The sequence below is a fragment of the Buteo buteo genome, chromosome 12 (genome assembly GCF_964188355.1).
Source record: "Buteo buteo chromosome 12, bButBut1.hap1.1, whole genome shotgun sequence".
Taxonomy (NCBI): domain Eukaryota; kingdom Metazoa; phylum Chordata; class Aves; order Accipitriformes; family Accipitridae; genus Buteo; species Buteo buteo.
In genome coordinates this window covers 35,843,920-35,869,801 of record NC_134182.1, presented here as the reverse complement: position 1 = coordinate 35,869,801, position 25,882 = coordinate 35,843,920, and the positions used below count along the sequence as shown (strand labels likewise).

At 37.5% G+C, this 25,882-nt stretch overlaps 1 protein-coding gene across 1 annotated transcript in view; it reads right to left on the bottom strand.

Moving 5' to 3' along the window:
* Positions 1-25,882, bottom strand: part of WDR27 (WD repeat domain 27) — a 131,257-nt gene that overhangs the window by 53,765 nt on the left and 51,610 nt on the right. Inside the window, exons 22-23 of the mRNA XM_075042083.1 lie at positions 21,365-21,467; positions 7,646-7,744 (exon numbers count right to left, since the gene is read on the bottom strand). Coding sequence (XP_074898184.1) covers positions 7,646-7,744; positions 21,365-21,467 — 202 coding nt within the window. The remainder of the gene's footprint in view (positions 1-7,645; positions 7,745-21,364; positions 21,468-25,882) is intronic.

Sequence of the window (25,882 nt, the reverse complement as noted above, 5' to 3'; positions counted from 1 at the left end):
TAATTAAATTCTAATTCCTACCTCTATATATGAAACATAGCTGAACATACTCCTAATGATTAGTCCTTTAGTTCTTCCTGTTTGGCAAAGCTTCCTCAATTCAGCTTCTCAGGACAGAGGAGGAGACTGTATTCAAAGTACAAAGTACACTTCAGAAAATATTTTTCTACATGCCCCTTCATGGAGCATGAAAAGTAGATGCTCACTTGCTTATCCCTTTCAGTATTGTATTATTGGCTCCTGTAAGACAGTTGTGTAGTGTGTGAAGGGAGCAAGAGGGATTTATTTTATCTGGCAGCTTCTCTTCATGTCCTTTGAGAAGCAGTTTTTTCTGAGGCATTGAGCGCACTGATTTTCAGAACTGTTAAGTCAAGACCAACCTCTGGTTCTCAGCAACTCTGAAAACCAGGCCATGGGCACCTCACTTTCGCTATCTTTTTCAGAAAAAAGGCTTAACTAAAGGTGCAGAAACTATAATTCTTAACCTTGCAGCTATCTTCTCTTACTTCTCTCTGCAGGGCTTTCATTCCCTCCCTCTAGGCACTCTCTTCATCTTTCCAATATCATCACTTCTCTCCACATATACGTTTTTTTCCTCCAGTTCTTAGTTAGTCTCCACCATTCCCTCTTCACTCTTTTCTGTCTGATGGTTTCCAAGAAGCTGTCTATTCTCCAAATTATCCCTATGACTACAGTTAGTGCCTTTCCTTCCTACTCCCCGCCAATCCTATCTCTTCCCAGTCCACAAGGGACCCCCACCCTTGCTGTCTAGATACTTGGTAAACAGAACTCACATTGGACAGCTGAGTAATCAATTGTTTAGTACCACCCCTTTCAACCTAGTAGTGCCATTCAATAAAATATCTATACTTGTAATAAGTACAGTAAAGATTTTATGACAAATGTGCTGTGAATTGAGAAGCCTGCCACTGCAAGCATATTTATCTAAAATCATGTGGTGTACAGCTGTTGTTTGCTGGCAACACACTTAGAATGGCTGAAGCATCCCATGATTAAACTGAATTATATTGTCCTTTCTAGCTTACAGAAGGCTTTTTCTTTCTTTTTTAAAATCTGCCATCCTTCTTCAGAGTTGTCATATGTACTTACAAGAATTTCTTTGGTATAAACAAATTTTTCCACTAAACAACATCAACACCTATATTAACTGGCACACAGCATTACTGGGTTTTGTTAGAAACTGCAAAAAAAATGGTCTTCCTGCTATAAGCAGAGACGTACATGTGCAGTGAGGAACTGATTCTGAATTCTCAGGGACTGGAATAAAGTAGGACTCTCAGTAGGACTATCTGCTGTGTCATGCTAATAGGTTCTCCACAGGCTCTACCACCCTTGTAGCAGGAGTATGGTACAACCCAAAGCTCTACATCCTTTTCCATCAAAGCAGTTTTTAAAAAGGCGAGGGCCAAGATTTGTAAATGTAACCAGTGACTTAAAGGCAGGAGCAAACTAGGCACTGTAAGAAACCAAGTCCACTTTGAGAATCATCCCAAGGTGGGTAAAGCTGAAGCCCCTCTTTTCCCCTAAGCCACTTAGACTAGGACTAAATTTAGGATAAAAGACAAGCTGTACTTCTGTCCTTCTGTTGAATTTCTAACTCCATTTAACTGTTGAAAGTTGAATGGTCATGCAGTTCTCTAACTTTGAAGAGTATCTCAGACTATTAACAAGTTATGGGCTTGTAACTACACAGCTGCATCAGTCAATGACTGCTAATAATTTTTTTAAAAAAGCACTGTCTTACATAAAAAAACCCAAAGGTCTCACTCGCTGTCATAATGATTCATTTGCCTAACAGCACCCAGGGTGCTGTTACCTTTGCAGAGATCTTTTTACCTCGGTGTTTGGCCCAGTGAATCCAACTTCTCCCTCTCATAAGCCTTGGAGTCTTATAAGTAAGGGCACACGCAGCTGCCTTGGACTACTTTACACAAATATCTTGGTACCATTTACAAGTTGATCAAACTGGAACAGCCTTTAGCCCATGACAGTTAAGAGAAATTGTATTAACTGCCATCCCTTTTTTTTTTTTTTTTACAATTAATACCACAATAATCTGTACATTTGAGGATAAAAGAAGAGGGATATTGAACATGATGGTGAATTAAAACAAAATGTTAATAAAATTTAGTCAGACTGCTATTTCAGTAAATTGGATAGAAAAATTAAACTGATATGTTCATGAAATTTAAGAGATATCCACTCCAAACCCTCATTCAATTCACTGAGATTACACATATGAGAGTACACAGATTTGGCTAGCAGTTCAAGGAGAAGACAAGGAGAGAAATATATTCAACCTCAGAAAGCATGTATATGAGGTTAGCAGCAGGCTTTTTTTTTTCTAATGCAGCTGTCTTCTTTGGCTGCATGAGAGTAAAGGAAATAACTTCTCACCAGACACAAACTGCAGTACAATCTTTGGCAAAGACAGTCTTCATACAAAGCCTGCATTACTGCACACTACTGCTCATAAAGAAAACTGATGAAATTTCTTCCTCAGCAGCTTAAAGTAATGTGTAGAAAGAGAAAAGGCTTGTGAAATGAGTGAAAAGTTCAAGACTTGATAACAAGACAGACAAGGACATGCTGGAAAAAGATTCAATAGTCTCCCTTTTTCACAGTCTTCTCTGATTTGTCACCCAATTTAATCACACTCTGCATTGGAAGGTTCTCAGCCAAGCCAGTTGACTGCATATATAGCCCCAGGTCATCAAAAGAATTAAGTAAAATATGCTAGCTTAAACCACTGCAGTTGTAAACATGTTTTGTTTAACATCTACAATGGCATATGAGTACAAACTTTAAGACAGCAGCACAGCAGACACTTGAAGGCCTCTAGAGTAGAAAGGCCTATGGTAAAAAAGACCTCTACAGTAGAAGAAGTGATTTGGGGAATTCTTGTATTCAAGAATAATTAACAATTCAGTAGTCCATTTCTGATAAAAAAAAGCATGTTTTTTCTTCTCCTTTACCAGTAATTCCTAAGCAGGACATTACTGCATTTAGAAAATTCCGTTTTATAAGCAAATTAACTGTAATTATTTAACATGCATAGTAGAGGCAAATTCAGTTCAGCTCAGGACAATCTCTGAATTTCCTAAAATTCTAGAAAAGTGCCTCTTCTGAGATGAATAGTAACCTGTTTGCAAAAGCCTATTCTTTCTGAAGCTAATTAAAATCCAAAGGAAAATAATCAGTCTTCAGATTTTTACCAGGTGTCCTTTTCCACAAATACTACTACATCCCTAGTGTCAGTGTCCAGCTTTCTGAGGTGTCAGTAAACCAATTCTAGTCTTTATAGATTTGGACATTTTTATTATCTCACATAGTACAAGAGGATCTCTGTCCATTGGCTGCTACTGAGTTGTCAGATTTTAATTTAAGTGAGCTATCTGCCCTGAAAATAAATGTCCTGATCGCTTCCCTCAGACCTCCTTCTCAAGCCTTTTCATTGCTGCTTCCTCGCTGCTTCCTTGTTCATTACGAGAGCATTCACACTCCCAGATACACTCGCTCTGAAGTTTTTCTGACATGACTACAGCTTCCCCTTAGCTGTCCAAGCTAACTTACTTTCCAACTTCTGCTTCTCCTTCTTTCATGAGTATAAATGTTCCATCCAAGGACCATAAATAAGACAAAGGATTCTATCAAATAGTTTTTCAACAAATGTCTATAGAAAACTTTTTAAAACCTGATTTTTGAAAGTTACTCTTGTCTTCCAGCAGAATTCAAAATTCTACAATGCATTTCAGAAAAGCAAAAGAAACACTAGAATTTTTAGAATTTGATGGCATTTTCTAGCCTTTGAATTTGATCTCCTGGAATGGAAGATCAGAAATGCGGACAGCTGGCTGCTTATTTCTCTCAGAGATAAAATTACAGGAGAAAGAAAAACAAAAATTACCAAATTCCATTTACATCTACTTTTGATATATTTGTGGATTATGACAGGGAGTAATTAGGACTGACTGGGCCAAACAGTAGAGTCAAAAGAACCATGTGAAAGAGCTTTCCTGACTTCAGTGAGATCATAGTAGAGGTCAAGCTTGTCACAGGTTTTGACTTAGTCTGTGGCAAGATAGTCCTAAGGAAGGATACAATACTGGAAAAAATGTGCCCTACACAGGAATGAGACAAGACTAATTCAATACTAAAGCCAAAACTCGGCAAATTAAAGTCTGAAAAAAAGAATCTTTCATATCACTACAAAGGCTACCTCCATTGGTGAAATCAAAAGATGTTAATGTTTTCTACATGGCAATTTAAAATTGCCATGCCTTCAGTGACAACAGATTTCTGGATGCGCACTATCACAGAGATATCACTATCAGAGAATAATTCAATTTGCAGGGACTTCAGGAAATCTTATCATCCAATCTACTCAAAGTAAGGTCAACAATGAACTTAGACCAGGTTGCTGAGGACTTTTTCCATTATAGTCTAGTTTTGGTTTGTGGGGTTTTTTTCTTGAAGTTAACTCTCAGTATATCAGTTGGGTGGTCACATCAAACTGTCATATATTTACTTCTTTTAAATCTACAGACAAAGAGAATGGAACAGATTTGCCATATTTCATGCAAATTATATTTTTTATTATTTTTCCTCAAAAGCCCTACATTGACTTATTGAGCATGTGTTTAAATAGCTGTATATTTCAGACAGGTAGCCTTCTGACGACTTCAAGAGATCATCTCATCCAACTTTCTACTCAAAATAAGGTCAATGCTGAACTCAGATTAGGTTGCTCAGGGCTTGTTCTATTAAAGTGTAGTTTGGAGTGGTTTTTTTCTTTTTTCTCCCTCTTGACGCTACCTCTCAGTATATCAGTAGGGTGGTAGCAATGCATATTGATTTCAAAGTCATGATTCTGTCATGGAAAAATAACCTGCAGCACAGTATAGTGGCTCAGAGCTTGAAGCTTCTTCTTTTTTTTTTTTCCTATGCAACTACCAATGAGGGCAATAATATACTAGAGTATACTTGGATGGTTTTGCCACACAGTGCTTACCCAGCATGAAAACCAGGAAGTGACAGTAAGAAGCTAAAACTGAGAAATCATCTTGAAAATAAATCTAAGACAAATGCAAAGCCTCCGTCTTACTCCCCTTCTCCAGCTTTCTTAGCAACCATTTTATAAATCATTCCAGAGCACCATATGACGAAAGCAACAATGCCAACAATGCCCCCCATCAGTAAAAAAATCACTATTATACCCATCCAGGGCTTTTCCCTCTTTTCTGGAAGAACATTTATGCAAGTGAGAGTTATAATAATGGTTGGAACAAACTACCTCATGGACAGGTGCTGGGCAAGCAACCACTGAACTGGAGTGCTGCCAGTACACCTCACTCTTGGCTGGATCTTTCCACGGCAGAAAGCTCAGCCATAATGTTTGAATTTCACTCATCAGCCACTTCCCTTTTTTCACCCCTTACTCCTTCCCCTGCCAGTGTTTCCCTTTGAATGCAACGGGGCTTTGTGCAGAGGTTATTCAGAACACAATATAATTTTTAACTGTATTCATTCAAACTTTGGATGAAACGAGAATAGTGTCAATTTTAAATCCCTAACTAGTGGTAGCGGTAGGTATAAAAATCTTCCAGTGATGGAAACTCTGGCTGCCTAATACAAAGTCTTTCTTTCAAGACATAGGATTATTCTTTTCTGATTCGTTTGTGGTTGTCTTTTCCACTCTAGAAGCTTACCATTGCATTTCTTAGCTTCCTCTCCTAGCGCCTTTTCCTAGTACCTTTGAATGTATCTTCATGCTAAATCCTATGTTGGAAAGCCCAGGTGATTTTTTTTGGTTCTGCAACTCCCCCAAAAATACTCATTTAGAAAGCATTTCTGAATGCTTATTATACAGAACAACTTGGTTAACAGAATTTACATTTCAGCTGTAATCCTTCAAAGGAGCAGTTTCTGCACAGTCCTTGCTTTTTATTAAAGTGTTCCTGATAACATCAGCTTCAAAATCTTCCCCCAGAACCATATCTATGGGGAAATTTGTCAGCTGGTTCAAATCCACAGCTCTTGCCTCTCAGGAAAGAGCTCTTCAAGAAAAGGGTTTCTGGTCCTTGAACTTCAGATTTGGCTCTTAACCATAATACTAAATTGACTGTGTGATGTTTCATAAAGTTCAGAATTAAAGGCTTTGTGCCTCAAGGCACACTTTCAGAGTTAGACCAGCCTGGCTTGGATCCATAGCCAACGTTTATTTTACACCATTTACGGATTCTGCCCCCCTGATCAACAACTGATTTGCCCGAACTTAGTTACTTCAAAGTCTTGATTCATAGTATTATTGCAACTGCACCTCTAGACTTTTAACAATTAAACTGAATAAGACTTTTTCCACCGGACTGCATTCCAACAGCTGGACCACAGATCAGGATGCTGCAAGACTATAGCCAGCTCTATTCTTCAGCATATAACATCTTTTTTGCAGAACTGTGTTCAGTGCTAAACCTGAAACTAGTCTTAATCTGGGTGCAAAATTTAATAAAACATACCAAAATTTAATAAACTATACCATTTGGTTGAATATAGCATTGCTGAATCCAAAGAGCAGAAATACATGATGTTCACTATAAGATAGCAATTAACAATTTCTCAGTTCAAACAACACACACACAAGGAATAATACTTCCAGAAATTCTAAAAACACAGAAATGCTAGTATCTTTATTTACAAATGGAAGGAGATATTTAAATGTGACAATACTCCCACATGTAAAGAAATTATACTTACTCCATAAATATTTTTTAATAGTAGCAAGTACAGCCAGTGTTGAGGAGGTAGTGAAGTAAAGAGTAGCTACTGTACACTCTTTCATATATATAGTGACCATTGTTGCCACTTTTAAAGTAAGGAGAAGTGTAGAAAGTAGAAAGCTTCAATGCAGTTTCAATACATGAAAACAAAGAAGATAAGTGTACAAGATTCAAAACAGTATATGAAGAATTCACATGATAAACTAGCTGTAGGGAAGCTCTGGTTTCAAGATAAAACTTAAAAAACACACTCCTGTGTATATATTGCTGCAGCATAGTATTAATGATCGGTAAAACAATAGGAACTGTCATTGCCTAACACCTAACTTCTTTGGAGTACTTTTTACCTATAGATATCTGAAAGGCTCAAAACACAACAGTAACAGTTTTTCAAAACACTGTCATAAAGCTATTTAACACAGTACATTTTAAATAACACTGCTTTTTAAATCTTTCAGGCCTTTAAGTAATTACGGCAGGCCTGAGCCCCTTGCCATTTCCCTGCTCCTACATTTCTCTCTTAAATTCTCTGAATTAGTAGTCTACTCAGGTAATTTGAGGTGGATGTACATTTTCCCAACGTTCAACAAGTACAGGTTCGCAATGGTTCGCATGCCAGAACTCTTTGTTGTAGACAGTTAGTCAGAGCACGTGTCTCTGTAGCATGCAGCATTTTGCATGAGGTTAATAATTGACACAATAACCACACTATAGTTGCAAGTAGATCAACAGCCTTACAGCTGCACAGCATATTGTCAGCTAAATAAAAGAGTAGTAAAAAGGAAGCTTGCAGTGAAGATTTTACATGTTTTAATTACAAAGAGGAAAAAAAGCAATGACTTACTTACCTGTGGAGATGAGGGACTAAAAGCCACATTGATGACAGATTCTGTGTGTCCTCCCAGTTTATGTGAAAAAGTGCTTGAACGCATTTCATATATGTAAGCCTAAAAAACAATGAGATTACGTTTTCACTCTAAAGAAATATATCACATTCTAGAAGCACTAAGTTATAGCATAGGAAGACTAAAGATTCAGCCTATAGAGAAGTTAGAAAATTTTCGTAATAGCTAAACAGATATAAAAGTCATCAACATCTTAGAACTGACTTCTATAATTCAGGGTAATTTAGCAAATGCTTACGTTAACTCAAGTGGGGAAGAAAAAAAGATTTAGAATGAGTAATGCAATCTTTTCCCCTTAAATAACTAAACATTAGGTATATTTCAAGTAAAAAGGCAGGTAAAAAATGACACTTTTAAAATATATTTTTAAGGTGTTCTTCAGAACTTAAACCCTTTCTTTCAAGTAGAAATATGTAGAATCTAAAACCTTGGTTTCTAAATTTGAAAACTCTTATGTTTGCTGCTACATTAAATAAATTTTTTCAGTTTCTGCATAGGTCTTTGCAGTTTTTAATTGAACAGCATAGAATTCAATAACAAATCAATAATATTATGAGTGATGTGGATATCATCAATGAGAAAAAGCATACTGCCTGCCTTTGCTTCTCAAAGAAAAAGGGAAAAGTGCTTTCCAATGAGTGAATTAAATTGAGTAGCAAAATAAATATATTCTTATTGGTACAGTCTCAAATAATGAAAAAGTGCCAATGCAAAACTGCATTAAGAAACCAATCCAAAATTCAGTGAAAGTAGAAGAAATAGAAATACTGATACTAATAAAAGAATTGGATTGTGATATCAAATTGGCATTATCTTACATAAAGAAAACAGAGAATGTTTAAAAATAAATCCTGTAGTACAGGTCCTCCACAAAAGAAACATATGATTGTTTTAGACTATGCCTTATCTAGTAAAAATAACAATTATTTGCAGGATACAGACAGACAGTGTGCATACACAAGTCATATCAAAAAAGACACATAACATGTAGAAAATATGCAGACTTATTTGGTATATTATAAATAAAATGTGTATCTCAAAAGAAAGAATAAATTGTAAAGCATACAAAAAATAGTCAATGATAATCCAAACTTTACAGTTTCAGTAAAAAATTGAAGTGTTCCATTGTCTTTACTAAATCTCTGCAGTTAAGACTATGAACATGGAATTCACAGCATAGCCTAACATAAACTAATCCAAACTGTGCATAGACGCTATTACAACAGTGTATTACTCTGTGACTTGTCTTAAGTTTTTTGGATTTAGTACCCTAAAATGAGTTTAATCATTCAGACCCAAGGCAGCTGAGCTTCCCATAGCAGATGGCAAACTGCTACAAGATCTATGTCCCAAAAACTTGTGGACTCAACTGACAGTCTTCCCAATTTATTAAAAGATTCATGGACCAATGCAGGTCCTGAAAAATACTTAATGCCTCACTCAGAAAATAAATCTTATCAGCCAACACCAAAGATTCTCTAGTCCAAACGAGCACTGAAGAAACACTGGATAGTCCTCAGTGTCAAATATTCCATTCATGACCATATTCACTGAGAGGCAAACCAAGAGGCCAACTGTAAATCTACTTAATTGCATCCAGTTTATATACCTCACATATTCTGGATTCAGTCCAGGATGTGGAATTAAAACCATCTACTGGCATAAATGAAGTACCTAAAACCAGACAGAAACATAGGTATCCATTTTTAACCTCTGGATCTTTTGTAGCATTCCACACAGATATTGCCATACCAACTGGGAAAGAGCAGAGTCCCCAGTAATGTGTTAAAATCATTGCATCCTTCCTAAAAGGATACAGCAAACGCTTGTTAATTGGAAATTCTGCCTTAAAAAGTAAAACCCTCCTCCCTACTTTTTAAACTTCTTAGGAAACTGGTTATAATAATGAGTATTTGATTGCTAGTAATATAAAAGCAGCAATTTATTTTGTTTTAAAACATATGGCCATACCACAGCCACTGTGACTTATACCACTTGGGACATGATCAGTTCACAAGGGAACAGGTCGGTAAGGGGAACTCAAACAAGATAAAAATGATATAATGACATAAAGGAAAGCATTCTGATATGTCTGTAGACATGAAATTATTTTCTCTGATGGAAAGTACAAGGCCATGTATTAGTAAATACAGTCTGTACACAGGACTACTCAAGTTCTTGCTATTTCCATACAGAAATGCCGCAATTGCTGTTCGTAAATACCTCCGGTTAGACATAAGATTCCTCTTCATTAACATAAAAATATTAAGAGGTAGTGTTGGTTATTTATCAAACATCCTAAACTGATTACAAGATTGCCAAGTAATTAGGCTTAAACAGAGAAGGTTTCAGAGTTCTAACATAATAGTACCCTTCAAAATTTCCCTTATTTTATAGGGCCACATCCATCCATTCTCATCCTTCCACACAGGTTTTCCATTCTTCACTCTGATGATACTGTACCATGACGCAACTGGTAGCAAAATTACCAGATGCTGACACCTATGTGTTATCTCAGTACCTGCTAACATTGTGCTCTCTTCTTCATAGGCAAGCTTTGTCACACTGTGTATCACCTGGTCCTACTGTCCAGACTTCCCACAGGACTTCCTTCCAAGAACAGAGTGCTAGCAATGACCATTTTACTCCAGCAAGGATGAGGTATAGAGACTGCAGTCAGGTTGTACTTCACCACCACCGCCACAGTGCCAGAGCAGACTACGGAGGTCATGCTCACATAATTAATGGCAATCTGCAAGTCTCAAGAAAATGAGATGAGATGCCATAGAAGTCCATATTCCAGGGAGACTCCAGAAAGAAAAGGACTATGCTGAGCGAGAGGACAGAAAGAAGCATTACAAGCTGCACTACAGTCTCTGGAATAGGATGCTCCTCTGCATCTAACTAACTGAAGAATGAGTATTTGTGAAAACAGGGAGAAATCATTCTTACCAAACAGCCCCTCAAATCCTGTGGACCTCTTGTCAAAATGGTTCAGTATCACAATGCTCACTAATGCCATGATACGTTTTAGGTGTTTGTATCATGAAAGATTCAAATCCTATTTCTCATAGCTATTGTACTCACGTCCACCCCCTTTGGAACTGTGGGAACGACCGAAACAAGACAAATACATCACATTTCTTAATACACTACAGAACTTTGTTAGATATAAGAACTTAAACACAATAGAACTGGATGAGGAAAATACTGGAGAGAATAAAATTACCTCTGAAATTCAGGTGTTTGGTACGTAGCATAAGTCCTCTGGACTCCGCACAACTGATATATGGGGAGCTAGTAAAAAATACATTTATGAAACTCCTATTGCAAGCAATTATTTTCCTTCACAAGCTAATTACTATGCAATTGCAAGTTTTTGGAATGCCTTTATCAGTTCTTCTGCATATACTAAGACAAGTCTTTGGCAGAGAGGTATAGGCAGCAGACAGGACTATGCTTTCTATCACTCACCATCTTTTCTCTTTCTGGCCCCAAATTGCCTTAGTGTCACTTTTCTTTTCCTCTTCAAGCCTACTCTCCTCCCTCCCTTCCATGGAAGTAGGCACAAAGAGGCATAGTCAAGGAGAACAAGAGTCAAGAGCACAAAATGCTCTGAATCACAGATCTACCAGGCCTTCCAACAATTTCTGAGCCAAGAAGAAACATGGCTCCATGTTTGAACCAAAAGAACATATTACAGAGAGACATGGTTAGTGAAGCTGAAAATTTTCCATCATAATCTAGTGGCTTACAGAGCTTTGCCAAACTTATCCAATAAAAATTCATTTTCCATTCCAGGTTCTCAGTTTAATTTGGGGAGGAGCACATTCATTTTTGGCTTAATCTCTATGTCCCCATTCCTCTCTGTAAAATAGATGTGATAATATTTCACTGTTTTTTTGAAGACAAATCCAATGTTTGTGAAACCCAGGTATTCTAGTAATTTATGCTCTTCCACACAGTTCCTAAATCAACCATTTGGCTCGTACCTTTCCTTCAAAAAACGCTAGGAAGCTGTTGTGCAGCTTCAGTAGAATCTAGCAAGTGTGTATTTGGTTGTCTAAAAAGAGATGTTAGCTAATCACAATTCTCAACCTAAAGAGCATTCAAACTCTTACCTCCCACCTTTCAGGAAATTTTTCTAAGCTCTGAGCTAGTGGTTAGGCTGGGGTGCAGAGCTCTTCTGAAGTGTCACATTGTGTAACAAGATTCACTGGGTCAGAGAAAAGTAGTGATGACAAACAAGTACAGATAGAAGCCCACCTGTAGCTAACCACAGAAACATTCATCAGCATGGGAAAGACCTTTACTTTGATCTTTACTACAGAGACTACTTTCATAGTATTGAACAGCTGCTAGGCAAAACACACAGAACATGGCTGGGAACACAACTTTCCCACTGTACGTCCTTCCTACAGTTCTATCCTAACAGAATTAGTGTTAAGCTGCTTGCTGATACTGTATTTCTAGCCCTATAAATCTTAAATATTTAGCTGTGGTGGTTCAACTTCAACAGAAAACATGGCAGAGTCCCTGACTAAAATCCCAGAAAAGTTTATTATGTTGTGACAGCCATCATCTTCCCTTCCAGTAACTGTGCTTTCAAGGAAAGTAATAGCAAATATTTTAAATCAGAGTAATTTTGACATGTAACAGAATAAAATGTGATTAGAAGAAAAACATCACCATAAAAAGTGTATAAAAACAGCTTCTGTTTAAGTAACTCTCGTCACAGATATTTAAGCTAGTCAATGATAATCTAAATTCTGAGAATAAAAGTTAACTTAGTGCAAGATCAAAAATAAACTTTTCGGTAAATTTATTTTTAACTTCAATAGTAAAAAAAGAAAAAAAAAAGAAACTAAAAAACACCAACCCAAAGGAAATTGTATTTTAACAGAAATGACATTCAGGTATTCATAAGAAGTAGAATAACTCCAGTATAAACATTTTCCTACTATCGTCTGCCATCATTCTAGTTTTACTACGTTTCTGATGTCATTCAAATTGTTTTTCTATTCTATACTTACTAGATTTTTTTAGCATATTCTTCTCTACAGAAAAAAAAACAGTAAGTGAATTATAAATGATACCATAACAGTAGCCACAGAAGAAAAAAAAAAGTTGAAAATATGAATTAAGTGACAGAGGAAGAACAGATTTTCAGCAAACCAAATGTAATAAAAAAGAAAGCAAAACAGTCTAGGAAGTACTCAGCAATACCCAAAATGCATATGTGCATATAATCTGTTATACACTTTAGCCAAAGTCAATCCCTTTTTTTTATATTAAGACCAATTTCTTGTAATAAAAATACTGATTCAGTAGATATTGGTATTTCCTTTCCATTTCTGTCCAAGGGTCAGCCAAAAGTAAAAATCATTTACCTGTACCAATAGCTTCCAAACAAGTTTCCTGCACCCATAACCACATACTTACTTGTGTTTCCCTTCACTTGAAGTCTGAAGAAAATTTGGAGTAGTCAGTTTTCATTAACCCACAATGTGAGAGTGTATTTAGCACCTTACATGTATATACAAGCTTGTGCTTTTTTCTTTAAATTTGTAGCAAGAGACAGGGAAGAAGGGTGAAGGTCCCTCCTTGAGGGGAAGAATTTGTATCCAAATGGAAAACTACTTAATTCTACTGCATTGGTAGAGAGAGTGTGCTAAATAAATTTACTCTTTATCTGCAGAGTTTCACTATAAATTCTTTCCTCTGTTTTCTTATACTCTGTCTTCAAAGCAAACTTGTCCCCATCTGTTCCCACTGCCCCTAGTCCAATCCACGGCCATATGCATTTGAGTCAAACTACTTACACTCCTACTCCCTCCTGGGAAAGGAAAGAGGGGAAAGCAAATCAGAAAGAGAAACATTGAAAGCATAACAGAAAAATATTCCTTGTTATCAGCTCTTGCACAGGGACCAGAAAAGCAACACCAATTTCAAGAAAAACCGTTTGCAACTCCTGTGGCTTTAAACTGGAGCACATATTTTACAAACAGATCGCAGAGAAAAAAAAAATTATAAAAAGACACTGGTATCTTAGATACATAATTTGACCTTACACAAATAGAGATTTTTTTTCTTCAGAAGTTTTGCATGAATTGGCCAAAGTCATCCCTTTCCTGTGACTATTTTTTCTACTATTTTAAATGAGCTACAGAAGATGGAAGTGTTAAAGCCTCTTGATAGAAAAATAAATGAATAATCTTACTTACACTTTTATGAAAGACATCTGGATTTATTACTAAGGCATTAGTCTCCATTTGCCTCCACTAGTGCCATCAAACCTGATGCACACTCCCACAATACATGATATAATTGTTTGGCTTGCACTCCACCATCGCCTGTTTACACTGGTGCACATCTTCCACTGAACCATGTATTTTTCCTCAATCTCAAGCTGAAAAAGCACCTTAAGTACTTACTAAAATGAAAAATAACAATCAGCCTCAAGCAGACACCCAACATGGAAAGTTTCAGCCCAAAATGTTCTCAATTACAAGCAACTGAAAACAGAATTATAGTGGAAAGTGTTAGACTACCTTAACTATAGGCATCAGTGCCAAATCCACACATAATAAAACAGATTTCACAAGTATCCTAAGCACTGATTAATGCTTTTCAGGCCCAGGATATCTTACACACTTGCCACATGGTAGCATGGAACGTCTATACAAGCCTGTCACCAAAATGTTGAGTGCAGTATGCCCTCTCAGAGTCCCTTCCCCTTCTAATGCTGCTTATGGAGGCTGTCTTTCTGGTAGTCACAGGAAATTGCCCACTACAGTAAGATCCCAGTTTCCATCTGAGTTCCTTCGACATAACTACAAATGGAGTAACAGTGAAAATTAATAATGCTTTTTATTATTAAAACACCTAATATTCTCAAGATCAGCCATCTTTCAAGATGCAGGGGATACTTTTCAAATCTATCAGTATGCTGGCAGTTATAGCTAACACAGTTTGAATTTTCCTCACTAAAAAAGATTACATAAACAGATCTAAATCATATCTCAGATTTGCCTCTGTAAGCCACCCTGCTTAGAAGCTTCCAATTTATATTTTTCCTGATTTTAGTTTGTATTTAATTAGCCAATTTCAAAGCCTCATGTATATGATTGTTTTTGTTTGCCTGCCTGTGGAATTTATGTAGCACCAAACGCTGCTGTATTTAGGTTGCTTTTACTTTTATAACATACTTAGGTTTGACAAAGTGCAGAATTATTACTTGAAGATTTTGTTCTGAGATTTATCTCACCTCTCATTATGAAGCAGCATGGTTGGATCACACCCAGTCTGGAAATGGCTCTCTTCTGACTGCTGCTAAGAGTCCTTTCTGAATCAACGGTACCAATAATTGCATTTTCTGTCTGCATACTAATGTTGACTGTTCAACAGAAATACTGCAAGATTCAGATGATGCAGGGGATCTTCATTCAGATGTTTAGGCATAACAGGGCATTTCATTACCTTTACAAAGGAATACCCCATCTTAATAAATTTGCAAGCAGAATGAAATCAGTAGTAGGATTATAGGCACATGTACCAATGATACACAAAATTCAGCTGCTGTCAGAGTTGTAGATTAAGAGGTATACATATAGAAAACACAAGCCCTGCGGGTATAAGCCTATACATATCCACTTTTAGCACCACACTGCTGCATGCATTGCAAAATGAACTTTGGGTATTCATATCTACTTTTTTGCCTATATTTGAAGATGGGATATTTTCTATAAAATTATTTTTCTTTAGCATAAAGGTTAATTTCTCATCCTTCCACTCAACTCTCAAAAGTATTACCAAACTTAAAGGTTAACACAGTAACATGCTGCAGCCTCATAAAGTTCAGTTTGAGAGGCTGCTGGAAAAAAGGTGTTCTGTAGTATTTAAACAAGCACATGTCTATAGAGAGCAGAAAATCCTCCACTACTCTCAACTGCCAGTCTGGTTTTATGGTGGTCATGTCTGAGGTGTAGAGGCATAGATAAAGCACTAGTCTGAACTGACCAAGAAGCAAACAAGAGCAGCTAATGTGCTCATGCTCACATAATTCCATGGTTCATAAAATACTCTACCAAGGCTAAGATTTTCTATCATCTTCAAACATACACCCAAAGAGACAGCAAAGTAACAGCACACTGTAAAATCATGACTGTATTAATAAGAAAGCAATATTTATCTCTTCCCTCCTAGGATAATAGGCCTAAAAGCCAACCACACTACCAAAGAATCCAAGAAACTGAGATTCAAGAGTAACACAAAGTTGTGTTCTTCTTTGGAAAGGGATAGATTTTCTCCAGCAATAGCTGGCAGAGAGGTAGTCACAGTCTCTGTCATTCATTCTCTGCCACGGATTTCCTTCTGCCAAGCAATGTCAGTCCTGGTTTTTCCACAGTAAACATTACTAATGCTACTTTCTCCAGATGTTTTCTCTTAAAGCCCATCTTAGTAAAACAATATAGACATATAAAATAAAACTTGAGCAATAGATAATTGGGATACCAATGACAGTGAAAACCAAAATACCCCAGATAGTCCCTACCACTGCTTCATACAATACATTCTGTTCTGCAAGCCCTCTGGTATGAAGTGTACACCAAGACAATAAATACTAGCCAACACCACTATCAGACATTTCTAAAAGTAATTTTCCAGTAAAGAAAATATCCTCCTATTTTTCCAAACCCAGTACTAAAGTAATCCTCCATTTACATACAGCCATACCAGAATATCATTCTCAAAGCCCTGCCTTTTGCCTCATCTGTAGTCTTTTATCTTCCATTCATTAGTACCTAAGAAGTTCTACTGAAATCGTGGTCTCCAAGTGAGAATAACCAACCACATAATTTTATCATTCACATTTTGGGGTTCTTGGGGTGTTTTTCTCTTTGCTATCTAGACCATTTTATGCAATTTTGGACCTAATCAGATCCAGTTTTTAAGCTTATCACACCACAGACACACAAGGGTGGAATTATTTCATGTAAATAAGATCAGAGTAACTGACCGCAGCAGTAAAAGATTGAGAGAGGCCTCATCTAAATTCTTCTTTTAAAGAGAAAAGGACAGAAGAAAGGTATTATTGCTAATCTCCATTTTATAAATCAGAACTGAGCCACAGAAAGACTAATATGACTAATAATATATTTATGGGAGTCAAGAAATAGATCATAAACTCCTATGGCAATGATTACATTAGAAAGTAGTGCAGCACAAGAGAAGCAGATGTACAGAACAAAACATTGCTGGCAACCCAACCTCCAAATGTATTTTGGTGCTTTACTTTGGGCTATCTTATCTGTGATTCTGTGGACTGAACGCTGCAAGCATATAGACAGCATTCAGTTTGCTCAACAATTTGCTCTTCCACTTCAGCCTCACCTGAAAGGAATTCATCTGCATGATCCAAGACAACTCTGTGATACAAACCAAAGGACAGTAAATAGGGAGGATTGGGAGATGTTCTTTAAGCAGGGGCGTGCACGCTCCTTATCCAAACTAAAAAGCAGATGGTCACTGTGCACCAGTGTACTGCAATTCATACACCAAGGAAAACAAGGGGAAAAATTTTAAAAATTTAAACTTCTTCAAATTACAGAGATCCTTTCACTATGGCTTCTCAATGCCAAAATATATGTAGCCAAGTAAAGTAGATGACAAGTTTAACAGCAGCATTGCATTTTGAATGCATTTATGAGTGACAAAATAAGAAATAAAATTTTTAAAGCTACTGATCTTGATGTAAGAACAGATAAAAATAAAACTAAGAGTTCTGTTATATCATATGCATTTTCCTTGTCCTTATCAAAGAAGTTATTAGTCTAATCCAATAGGGAAAGTCATAAAGATATTACGTGATTTGAGACAGTGAATTTTACAACTAAATAAATATCTGGTAGCAAACAATTAAAGTATATTGCTCAGTAGGACTGACATTTAATTTGGAATATCAACCTCTGTAACTATTTGAAAGCAAGATGTTGGTTATAAACAAGTTCTACAGTTTGTGTTGTGCCAGGTGCAGAATCTTGTATCTGAAAACAACTGAGTCTGCAAGCACTATCAGGTCCAGGTTTGCATCCAGCCACAGCTCACAGGTTTGCAGAATTCTTTGGATATGCCCCCTGAGCAGTATGTTTCCAGCATCACTTGCATAATGGGAATTTACTCTAAAACCAATTTTGCACAAATGTACAATTCAGGGATTGACAAGTCGTTAGTACGCTGGTGTTATGTATAAGCATCAAATTGCCTTATCTTGTCTCCTGTTACTCCTTTCAGTGTTGATGCCCTCTGGAGAAGAAGAAATAATCTTCCTGCTCTCTCTAGCTTTGGTGCCTTCACAGTTGGAAGGCATAAATTTAATCCTGGGTTTAGAATGTGTTTCAAAGACAATGTGGTAGGCAAAATCCTATACTTTGGTGAAAAGCATAAATAAAATGGAAGACAACTTCACACATTACCTGTGTATTTTTGTTATTGATTTAGCAACCTGTTATGCTGAAAAACTTCTGGGTTTTCAGTATGGGTCAGTCAGTGTGAACTGTGAGCCCAGGCTTTGAGATTTGACATGGACACAGAGTTTTATGTTAGCAAATTCCATTTCAGCATTAGCATCAAAATGTGCCACTTAAAGTCTACAGTTCAGAGAGAACTAGCAAGAATGGACATGAAAACAATTAAAGAGCCAAATCTTTATTTCTGCATTCCCTACTTCATTTCTGGAAACTTGGAATTTATTCAGAGAGCCACAAGGTCTTCAAAGATAAAAATGAAGAACCTAATTAGACATGAAGTAAAACAGCTAACTAGAACTACATGAAGCACAGGAGAAGATTAGCTATTTCTATTTTAAAAAGTAGCATTTCACACTCTCCAGATATTTTTGTCCTTTTAGACTAAGATTTCTTTGGTCAACAAATGTCTAGGTAAACATTTTTGTACAGAGCCCAGAAAAATGGAAATCTAAATCCAATTAGAGTATTTCACCAACATCCTTAATACTATTGTCTGATAGTCAGAAACCTCAAACTATCCACCTGTAAAATGTTTAGAAATGAAAATATTATGTGTATTCAGTTAAGAAAAAGTCAATCCATGTCACTTGTAACCTTAGGCTATTTAAGATGAAGAGAAGATCTGATATTAGAAATGTTAACTTTCTATGTTTTCTAATTACAATGAATTATAGAAAGGATAATCACAGTTCAAAACCAGGATACTGTGGGTACCTGCTTTGATCAGACTGTCAGGTTCTACACAGGTCTTGGCAAAGGTTCTAGTAAAGAATTTGGAGTAATCAGTTAGGGGAACACTTTCAACCCATGATTTACAGTATGGACAAATCTCATACTAACACACACAAAAGCAGTTCAAATAAAAACAAGTGGCTACTTCAGCCACACAGAAGCCATACCAAGCTTTTCTCATATAAAATAGGTCATATACTTTGTAAGTAGAGAAAAAGGTAGACAGAATTTGCATCTCTTTGTTTACAATAACATATTTTGGTTTTCTGATTCTATGCCCTGTAGGAATATGGTTTTAATTTTGCTATTAATCAATGCAGCCAACATATTCCTCTCTGTCAAACACTTCAGATATTGTGAAATATAAAGGGCAGTTTAAGATTAATGTCTCTCAATTATATTCCAATTCTGCCTCTTTTGGCTTTAAAATCAATCATATTTGTTAACCACAGGGTGCAAGCATTGCACTTGATAAATTAAACTCTGAGATGACTGAAGATGCAGTTGTGGTCAGTGGAAAGTTACATAATTTATTTCCAGAACGCATTATTTCAAGATAATACTTTGCATCCACGCTGTTGAATTTTATGCAGCTTTTTGAATTCCAATGGACATTCACTTATAGAATACAATCTGCAAAAATATGTGGCTTCTTGATACTCTTGAAACTGTTCCAGTTGCACAACAGTCTATCTGTCAGGATGTTACTAGTTGAACAACATGAATGAACTACTCAGTGCCATGTTCAATTTTCTTTTTCAAAAGGAAACACAAAAGTATATCCAGTCTCAACATTTCAAAGAAAAGCCTCCTAAAAATGCCCCAAAACTGTATTTTGTCCTAACAGCACAGTTGTAGCAAGAGTCCGAAACTTGACTCAGTTTTCCTGAGGGGACAAGAAGAAGAACAATTACAGTTCTCTACAGACATACGGTGCAAATTATGCAAAATTCCAACCCAGGAGCCACACTAAGTATTGGCTGGCACTGTGTCCACCAGGGACCACATGCCAACTGGAGCAGGATGCAGTCCAGCTATTCAGCTTCCTATGATGAGCAACCATGTGCCAAGAATTTGGAGTAAGGGCAAAATCATGCTCTATGCCTTTCTTTTCTTGTATCAGCAGTAATTCCAAACAATAGCCTTAATGCAAAAGAGAATACAGAAGGGCTTGTGACTGCACCTCTTTTTATACTATTCAAAATCAACCTTAGTTAGTAATCTCAACTAAACATATTTATATCATATACGTCACAAGCTGAGATCAATATTAGATGCATTTTGTTTCACAAAGTAAAAAGCCTTTCTTTTGTATTGCAAACTACATTTTTAAATGCAATTTACCAGAAACTTGAAAAATATATTTTATCATGGAAATGTCAAGAACACATTAGCTATTGCCAAACCGCCAGTAATCTGCCAATAAAATCTCTAACCTTCACACATGATCGGAGCCAGTATTTCAAAACTAGCCACAACAGTAAATTCCTCTTGTTCTGAATTTGAAGTTGACCAGAAACCCTGTGTCATAGTCCTGATGAGTCACCTAGAAAGACCTAGAAGAAAGTTAAACAGCCTTCCTACCCAGCTGTTTTGAAAGGATGTGTTTACAATGAACCCAACCCCAGCCGCGTTTCAAAGGCCTATACTACAAGCTAGCAATCATCTACCTCTTAGCAAACACCAAGAGAAACATTGTGCCAACAATGCAGGACTTAGTGAATTAAAATTAGGTGCATACTCAAAAAGGTAGTAATACATTTTTATTCAGGACTCTGCTAAGCGTAATAATTTAAATATAGTTGATATTGAATGAGAAGAGAACCTGTCTGGGGAGGAAACACACATAATCAAAGTTACACCATGAATTATGATAACTTCTAATTACAGTTGAATGACTTTTCATTCTGTATTCAGCTGACTGGTTCATAAGAAACCAGTAATGAAAGATTCACCACCCTGTATTTGGGAGCTTAATGAAAGATTCATCACCCTGTATTTGGGAGCTTAAGTAAATTAATATGTTGTTGCTACATAGTTCCCAGTTGTCGGATATGTACACACTACATGATGCTGTGCTACAGGGGATACCATTCTTCTCATCTTTGATGGCACTTGACAATTCAGAGTCAAGCACTACGAAAACTTCTAGAAACAAGCTTTTAACAATTACTTTGAGCGTTAAGATTTGGATGTTCAGGGATTTTTCAGGCAAAATCAAGAACATAGAGATCAGGAATCATATGTAACTGCTACATATAAATGACGTATATGAAAGTATAATAGACCTCAGTTTTGCACATTAAGCTGAATCCTAGAAACATGCATAAAAAGACTACTTTGTGTACAACACAAGTAGTTCCTATAGTTTAGAAGGAAAATAAGCAAAAACATTACTTACACATTTGTCATCTGATCCAGTGGCTATAAACCGTCCACAAGGAGATACTGAAATTCCACATGGATAGGAGCGGCTACTGTGCCCTTCAAAACGACGTTCACACCTTCAGAGAAATTTCAGTCTTATTAATAACAGCTAAAAACTAGCTCTTCTACCGCCATTTTCATGAAATCCTGCTGAAGTCTCATCCATTTTTCTTAGTCTATAAATTTACTAAGGCAAATCCACAAATTAAGTTTTAAATATCTCCACAGTAGGATTTTGACAAAATTGGAAGACATTAAAGAATATTAGCAAATAAAAATAAAATGAACACACAAAACTACCCCAGGACAATGCTCAAAACCATGCTTTTGCCTTGCTTAGTTTACAAAGATAGAGAGAAACATCATTAGTATTTAGAAATGAGGAGCTGTGATGCCTACCATTAGACTACCCCTAGTTAGCCATCTCAGCAGGGAAAGTCAAACTCCCCTGCATTAAGGGAGGGGTGTTGTGAAAGCCAGTCTGCTCTGTGAAACTTTAGAAACCTCCCTCATTTATATCAAATGAAGATCCAGTATGTGGAATCATAACATGAATAATTATTGCTTGCTTTTCTTATACCCAAATCTGGATATTTAATCTGTGTTGCTCTATTTACGTTCCTACTCCATGCAATAAATTATTCTATCTTGTAAATTCAAGAAAGGCAATATCCAAACGACATCCCAAACTGATAAATCTAGCTATCTACCCTACAACTCTAGATAACTTCTTACCTGTCCATGTTAATACAGTCTAAAGGAAGGAATGCATTTAAATTTAACACAAGGAATTAATTATTTCCTATTTTTCATGTTAATATTGCAAGTAGCATTGTGGAGTAAGTTTTTGATAGCTGAGCACACTTGAACCTTTTAAAAATAATAATGTTTTTAATGAGATGAAGATAATATCCACCTAAAAAAAATCTGTGGTTGTAAAGAACTGTGATAGCTTTGTAGTCACTACAAACTAAGGAAAAAAAGTAGTATTGAGTTGCTTCAATGTTAAAAGATATTTTAATACAAGAAGTATCATTTACATATGTATACACCATTTCAGAGCTTTATTTTTATACCCACAAGGTATCATTTCAAAACAGACTTATAATAACCTGTATTCTTCTTTTGCCTTTATTATGAATGCTATAAACCTGCCCTTCTCCTTACAAAACAAATTAATATACTTCACCATAAAACAGCTGTCACACATTCTTATTTTTATGTATGCTAGGTCCAGGAACAAATCTGAAAGAGTAACATCTCCTGCCAACACCTGTGATATACACTTTTTCCTGGCCAGTGAAATCACAGACGCTATGTTAATTCAATTGACTGAACCCATGTGCAGAAACCTCTAAATTTGTATACCACATTGTTCTGTTTTAGACACACATGTATGTGTAGGAATCCACTGAATGCCAAGCTGATTTCGTTCACCCAGGTAAAACAAGCATACTTAAACAAAAACATTACTTTGCGATTGATCCAATGGCTATCACTTAGTAAAGCGTAAAAAAAAAGACACTTTTGAATGCATGAAAACAGATCATTTTACAGAGCCTAACTCTGAACTTTCACAGATTGTATATATTTGGTTGAATTCCTGTACAACAAAACTATTGATATCAATGGACATTTTGAGTATACAGTAACCAGACCTTTCACCTCAGGCTAGTTCTACCCTAAAACTGTCATAAATAACTCAATTTAAGTGAACACTACAGTTCAAAGAGAAGTAACTTATAGACAGCCAATTACTGTGACTAAGATGTAGAAACATTCTTCAACTTCAGTTTGCGCATAGCTCTTGCATGAATATTCGGAGACTTTCAATAACCAATGGCCGCATTTGGGCCATTGAATAACCTGCCTCTATTCAAGCTTCCTATTGACAGTAAAGGAGAATGTTAGCTACCTCAGTCTCCTCTCAAATGCAGCATTCTAACACATATGGTTCCAAAGGTTAGGCAATGCAGGAAAAGTCACAGAATACATATTTGATTTATACTTTCAAAGAACTTTACTTTTTGTAAGGTAACTTAAAAGAAAACATAAAGGGTAGCACATGCTTTCCATACCACAGCTTTCACAGAATCATGTAATGATTGAGGTTAGAAGGCACCTCTGGAGGTCATCTTGTCCAACTTCCCTGCTCACCTATTGTCGGTTGACCGTGTCCAGACAGGTTTTGAGTATCTCCAAGGTGTGAAATTCCACAACCTCACTGGGCAACCCATGCCAGTGCTCAGTCACTGGAAATGGTTTCCAGAATTAGTTGTTCCATCACCTTCCCAGGGATCAAGGTGAGGCTGACCAGTCCATAGTTCCCTGGGATCTCCTTCTTGCCCTTTTTGAAGATAGGAGTGACATTTACTTTCCTTGAGTCCTCAGACACCTCTCCTGATCACCATGACCTTTGGAAGATAATTGAGAGTAGCCTCGCAATGACATCAGCCATCAATGAGCTGAAGGCAGGCTTTAAAGACAACAGAATTGGGCTCTTTTCAGTGGTGCCCAGTGACAGGACAAGAGGCAATAGGCAAAATTGAAATACAGGAGGCTCTGTCTGAACATCAGGAAACAATTTTTTACTGTGAGGGTGACTGAGCACTGGCACAGGTTGTCCAGACACGTTGTGGAGTGTCCCTCCTTGGAGATATTCAAAAGTCATCTGGACATGGTCATGGACAACCAGCTGTAGGTGACCCTGCTTAAGCAGGGGAGTTAGACAAGATGACCTCCAAAGGTGCCTTACAACTGCAATCATTATGTGATTCTGTGATTAAGCAGCAAAGGCATTATTGTTACTTTGGGCAAGTCTTTCAAATATCTTAGACAGTGTACTGGGTTTGTGTGGTGAGGTTTTGGTAGCGGGGGTGGGGGTTACAGGGATGGCTTCTGTGAGAAGCTGCTGGAAGCTTCCCCCATGTCCAACAGAGCCAATACCAGCCAGCTCTAAGATGGACCCACCACTGGCCAAGGCCAAGCCCATCAGCAATAGTGGTAGCACCTCTGTGATAACATTTTTAAGAAGGGAAGAAAGTTGCAGCAGGCACAGAAATGGCAGCCAGAGAGAGGAGTGAGAACATGTAAGAGAAACAACCCTGCAGACACCAAGGTCAGTGAAGAAGGAGGGGAGGAGGTGCTTCAGGTGCCAGAGCAGAGATTCCCCTGCAGCCCGTGAGAAAGACCATGATGAGGCAGGCTCTCCCCCTGCAGCCCAGGGAGGTCCACGGTGGAGCAGATCTCCACCTGCAGACCGGGGAGGACCCCACGCCAGAGCAGGTGGGTTCCCGAAGGAGGCTGTGACCCCGTGGGAACCCCGCGCTGGAGCAGGCTCCTGGCAGGACCTGTGGATCTGTGGAGAGAGGAGCCCACGGAGCAGGTTTTCTGGCAGGAGTTGTGACCCTGGGGGGGACCCACGCTGGAGCAGTGTGCTCCTGAAGGACTGCATGCCATGGAAAGGACCCATGCTGGAGCAGTTTGTGAAGAACTGTCTCCCATGGGAGGGACCCCACACTGGAGAAGGTGAAGAGTGTGAGGAGTCCTGCCCCTGAAGAGGATGAAGCGGTAGAGATAACGTGCGATGAACTGACTGTAACCCCCATTCCCCATCCCCCTGCACCGCTGAGGGGATTAGGTAGAGAATCTGGGAGTGAAGTTGTGCCCGGGAAGAAGAAAAGGGTGGAGGGAAGGTGTTTTGAGATTTGGTTTTATTTCTCATTACCCTACTCTGGTTGATTGGCAATAAATTAAGTTTATTTTCCCCAAGTTGAGTCTGTTTTGCCTGTGACGGTAATTGGTTGAGTGACCTCTCCCTGTCCTTATCTCGACCCACAAGCCCTTTGTTATATTTTCTCTCCCCTGTCCAGCTGAGGGCAGGGGGAGTCACAGAACAGCTTTGGTGGGCACCTGGCATCTGGCCAGGGTCAACCTACCCCGGACAGACAGAAATAAAAATGAAGTATGATGTGTTCCATCTGTCTGCTGTTCTCCTTCACGGTCAGATATGGCATTGCAAGATTTTGCCCTCAGTTAGACTCCTACCAAACATTATTCATTGTGTAAAGTAGATCTCTCCCACAACTGAGCCTCAATGATGTTTTTTCTTGTCTCTGCCAGAGTCCCAGTTGCACTGTTTGTGAATTTCAGAGTCCCCCCCAAAATACAGTCCTTCTCAGTGCCTTTTCTCATTGTCACATATGGACAATGTTCATAGAAATGTTTGAAGAAAAGGTTTCTTTTTAATCTTATATTTGTAAGATACAACATGCCGTGAAAGAAATTTCCTCATGAGAAAAATAAACAAAATTCATATATCCTCTGTCGCTCCTGAGTATGCCTTCAGGATCACCATTCTTCCTTAAGGAGAGCACTGGCCATCAGGACTAGTTCTCAGTGTTTAAGACCTCATTCTTGGGGCCTGTAAAAGCTAACTTCCTCTATGAGGTGTTTCTTCTTCACAGAAGAGTCTCCTAATAAATCACTGCAA